The sequence below is a fragment of the Chaetura pelagica genome, unplaced genomic scaffold (assembly GCF_000747805.2).
Source record: "Chaetura pelagica isolate M959 unplaced genomic scaffold, ChaPel_1.0 scaffold67, whole genome shotgun sequence".
NCBI classification, from domain to species: domain Eukaryota; kingdom Metazoa; phylum Chordata; class Aves; order Apodiformes; family Apodidae; genus Chaetura; species Chaetura pelagica.
The window spans coordinates 5820249-5825485 of NW_009954107.1; the positions used below are offsets into that span (position 1 = coordinate 5820249).

Sequence of the window (5237 nt, forward strand, 5' to 3'; positions counted from 1 at the left end):
GAAAGAGTTTGATTGTTTATCTAAAATGGTGCTGAATTGATCTCAGACTGGTCCAGTGCTGCATCTGGATTCACTTTCACAAGGGACGATACGGAACAAAACTCTTGAAAAATTATTTTTAAAAAATTGAAATCAGAAGCCTCAAAAGCCCTCCCATTTTACTGATTCACATGAGGGAATGGCTGGCAACTTCCTCTTTTCTCAATTGAAGCAAGTTATCAGATTTCTAATCTATATATCTGTACCACATATATGTACTATATATCAGGGCTGCTTTAGGTAATAATGCAGTCATTTTCAAAGGTATGCTGCAAGGCATCATGGGCTGGCACTTTCAAATCACCATGTAAATCTGCGTGACACAGCTTTAAAAGAAATAAAACAAGACTGAAAGCTCCAGTGTTTAGTCTAAAACCACACGTGGCTGTGGTTGCTGTTCTAGCCTATGTGGGCTAACCATGGATGCCTTTTGTCAGCTCTCTGGCCTACTGAGTGGTGTCAGCTTGATTTGTGTGTTGATTTGCTGACTTTGCAGTTTGATGCTTTCTGTTAAAATTCACATAAGGAGCCTTGTGTGTTTTTGCTTTATTTAGCAGCTTTCCCTAATCTGAATGCTCTTCCAAAGACCACCCTTGGTATCACTGAAACGAAAAGAAAGCGTTTTCAACATGTATTCACTGTTGGAATCATTTATTCACCATTTATATGGTACTGAATGGATGGAGGCAGATGGAGAGCTTTGTAAATTGACGATATAACCAAACACAGAGAAGAAACACAGTGGCAGTCTTACAAGATCTTTCCATCATGGAAAAATACTGAATAATATGATCAGTGGTGTAAGCCATGAGCTGCCTAGCATCAGCTCAGCCTAGTGCCTTCCTGGCACCAGAGCTTGTTCTGTTTGAGTTAAAAGATCCTCCTCGCTCCCTCACATGTCCATGCTCTTTAGGTCTGGTTTGCTTGAGGAAGATAACTTCTTACTGGCAGAGGCTGCCAGAAACCATGAGACAGCCCTGGACTGGATTTCAGTCCAGACTTGCAATTAGGACAGTGTTTTGACACCATTTTTTCCTTGTGTATTGATCACAGATCTGATTGCCTGTGATTATTTTCTTGGGGCAGAGGAGGTATTATGAGGCACTGTGGACTTTCCTCCCTGGAACAGATCACTTCTAAAATAGGAAATGATTGAGCAGTTTAGGCCGCACTTTGATGTTGGATGGAATAACTGTTAATCTGTAGTGTTCGTGTGGCCTGAATGACTCCCCTCATGCTCTTCTATTTAGAAGAGATCTACAGAGCAGTGTAGGGGCACCAGTGTGTTTATTTTCAATTAGCAGGTGAAATCATGGTATGCTTACTGCATCTCAGGAACTGAATAGTCATGCCTTGGAAGTGTTCCTTTCAAGAACAGCTCTGGAAAATGGTTTCTTCAATCAGTGATGTGATCTTTATTTTTTGAGTTAACACTGAACAAAGATGCAACCCCAGGAAGCATCTGGAGGCTGTGGGTTTGGTGCAATAAGGCTCCCGAATTCCCATTGGACTTTTGATAAAAATAGAAACATTAACTATTGTTTAGAAGTAGCTGTCAAGTATTATTTCCCTAGCTTAAATTAATGTCACTTTATGTCTAAAAATAAAAAATAGTATTACCATTTATGTCATTATTTGTTGTGTATTGCAATAATACCTGCCATACCACATACTTAAGCCACAATTAATGGATGAAGTAAGTCTTTATCCTGACCTGTTGCTGCAACTTGAAGTTCCCAGTGATTGCAGTGAAGGTGGGTTCAGGCCCATAGTCGAGAGAGCCTCTAAAGTTCACTATAGCCCATTCACTGTAATAAAAAAAGTAATCTAGGTTTCTATTTACCACCACTGAATGTTGTGTCCTCTTTTCCTTTCCATAGGCAGAGTCACCCCAGAACAGCTCAGCTCCTACATTCAGCTGTTCAGAAATAATCTCAAAGCTTTGGAGAACCATTGTGGTCTTCTACAGCTTGTGCTGGCTGTGGTCCAGACTTTGAAACACCCCCAGACTTCCAAATGGGACAACTTCCTTGCCTTTGAGAGATTACTTCTGCAGGTACATATTATGTTAATTTATTTTGACCTAAGTAAAAATTTAATGAATTTAATGTTTTGATTTCCCATTGAATGCTGTAGCTTTTTTTTAATGTATACGACAAAGTGTGTTGGATGTCTTTCTAAAAAGCTGCTTCTTATTGCTAAACTGATAAAAGGAGTGGGAAACTACATAGGCTTTTATAATTTGGGGTTTTTTAAGAGTAATTTTAGAAGAAAAAGTGTAGACATTAAAGGTGAAGTATGTAAATATTCTAAATTGGACAACAGTTTTATATCCATATGGAATTTCAAGATGGTATAACTTTTAACATTGGATATAATAACAACAACAACAGTTAATAATAGTAATAATAATAAATAATAATAGATGCTTCTTGAAGTACTGTGCTGAATCGAATGCAGAGACAACTTGGTTACTGTGTGAATGTAGAACTTGTGTAATTTACTGAGCAGATGAAAGCATAACAGGAATAACAGAATCATGGAATTGTCAGATTTGGAAGGGACCTCTAGAGATCATCTAGTCCAACTCCCCTGCTAAAGGAGAGAATTATCTCTCTCCACCTACTGGGCACACTCTTTATGCAAAAAGAGAGATTTCTCTTGCTCACACCTGTCATCTATCCTCAGCTTTTCCCACCACGGTTTTTATGGTATCCTGTTGGTGACCACAGTATAATTTACATATAATTTTGTATTACACTTGAATTTCTCTGAGGAAATTAAGTTTGTGGTATATTGAACTATATCCTAGTAACTTTTGGGGATGTACCAAGCAAAGGAGGAGTTTTTCTAAGAGCCTGATAGAGTTATTCTGCTGAAATTCAGGAAAGCTCAACACTTTACTTTCAGTGCTTTCTCTTCTGCCTTTGTGTCACATTTAGAGGAACCATCTTTGGAAATCCTAGCAAGAGGCTGATCTTCATGACCTAAATTCTAATTAAGTTAGTGTCAGCCTTAAGTAAGTGAAGCGCATAGTGTGGACCTTAATTATTTTGTAATATTTAGTTGTCTTTGTTTAGATGTCAAAAACAAACCAACAACCTGGCTCACCCCATGATCAGCTGGTTATAATCCCTTGCCCTTTGAGAAAACTCAGCCCATACTTCTTTGCTTTGTAGTCAGTTAATCTGTGTGATGTCCTTGGGGGAAGAAATGCAAAACTTAAATAGTAGCAAGCTCTTCTCTACATTAATTTTAAAAAATATTTTCTCCTGGTAAGACAGAAATATTTTTGCGTAACACATATAGTCCTTTTGTCTGGTTAATAAACAAACACATCTCCAGTAGAAGTACTAATTCCAACCATTCTTTGGTTTGTCTGGACTGTAGAATGTGGGACTGACAGTCCATAGTTCCTTTCTCTCTCCTGCAATGACTCATGTCACGCAGCTCTTCTCAGAAGCTGGTTAAGTTCCATCTTAAAACCAGTGCAGCTTTAGGATCAAAATAAAACTGCAAGCTCAGCATTGTTTTCACAACAACACACAGCTGTAAAAGCCATGCTGTAAATCATCCGGGAGTGGAAAAACAGAGGTAAGAAACAATCAAACTATATACTTTTATAAAAAAGAAATGTATAACAAGCACTCTCATAATCGTAAGTGGCTTTGGATTGTGCCCACTGCCTTCCACCTATCATATTAAGGTGGAATGTTAGCCAAAGGAAACTTTCTAGGGTAACATTTGTAGCTGTTGCTTAAGCACATACTCATTTTCTGTAGTTCAAAAACAGCTATTTTGAATTACATAATCTGCACAGCATGCATCCTTTTACTGACTCTATTTTGAAGACAGAGTCTGAGATGCTTAATCTGCTTCTGAGCATATACCCTGTCTCTGATTTGTTGACAAGGGCTTTTAGGAAGAGCAAAAACTGAGACACTCAGAAGACATCAGAGATATTTTTATTAAATAAAAAAAACAATCAACTTGGACATCACATTGTGAATGGTTTGTACGTAGCACTCTGCACTAAATTTGATGTCATGGTAGTTTATTTCGGCAGGTCTACTGAGAAGTTCTTTATCATAATTGTTATGTTTTAGATATTTAAAAATAATAAATACTTAACAAGTCCTGAATATAAAGTAATTGTTTCAATATGAAAGTAGCATTATTACTATCCTATATTGGAACCATGTAGAAGACAGCAACTGTTTGTGAAAGATTTACTGGGAGTAATATTATTAGACTGGAACAGTGTAGGAACTCTAGAGTTTTCACTGATGAATGCTTGTCAAGCTTCAGCTGATGCCAAAGGAGATAACCCAGTATAAACAACTGGTGTTAGAATTCTCATATTTCCCAAAAAAATAAATGCACACAGTTTTGGAATTTCTCGCATGACTGATTTCTCTGATGGGTCTCACGATTCCCTGCTTAGTCTACTTTGTTATTTTCAGAAAAACCACATCACTGACATGAAACCTTTAATCTCTCTTACATTGAGTAACTTCTTCCATTTTTCTTTGCTTCACTCCTCTTTGATTCTTAACTACTCTCAGCTGATGTTGCAGATACTTGGTTCTAAAAATGACCCAGCAGAGGTAGAAAGCAGCCCATTTGCAATATTTTGTTATAATTAAAGATCTGTAACAGCATTTTTCATCCCTGTGTTGTCTCGCTAGGTTTTTTATATCTCCAGCAGGGAAGTTTGGTTTTGACTAGTTGATTGCTGAAAGTCAGTGCAGCTGCACGCTTACTACAGAGTTGTCCTCTCCTTAACTAGGGTAGATGACTGTCCTGAGAACAAAACTGGATTTTTATGGGATCATGGCCTTGACCTCTAAAGAAAGAGGATCATGTGCTGAGTTGCAAGTAATGCATCAGGATGATTCATCTTGTCAAGAACAAGTTTTCGCTGTATTCTGCCACTATACGTCTGCTCATGTTGGAGTTTTTGCTACCCGTAAGTTTTAAATGCTGTATAAATTGAAACAATATATCCTTTTACCAAGGAGGTGGCCCACCCTATCATGTTTTCCTTCTCTTGAGGTCCTCTTCAATTTTTCTAATACTGACCATCCATTAAACTTCTCGATTTCACCATGCTATCTGTGACTCCTCAGTACTGCTCATATAACTCGTTGCTTTCCTTCAAGTGAGGATTTAAAATTCAGGGAGTGAAAGAAAAGAGA

The 5237-nt window shown here is 37.8% G+C and overlaps 1 protein-coding gene across 1 annotated transcript in view; it reads left to right on the plus strand.

The window, feature by feature from the left end:
- The window catches only part of SCFD2 (sec1 family domain containing 2), a 203591-nt gene that overhangs the window by 51038 nt on the left and 147316 nt on the right, over positions 1 to 5237 (plus strand). The window contains exon 5 of the mRNA XM_010002530.1: positions 1920 to 2095. Within this exon, the coding sequence (XP_010000832.1) occupies positions 1920 to 2095 (176 nt within the window). The remainder of the gene's footprint in view (positions 1 to 1919; positions 2096 to 5237) is intronic.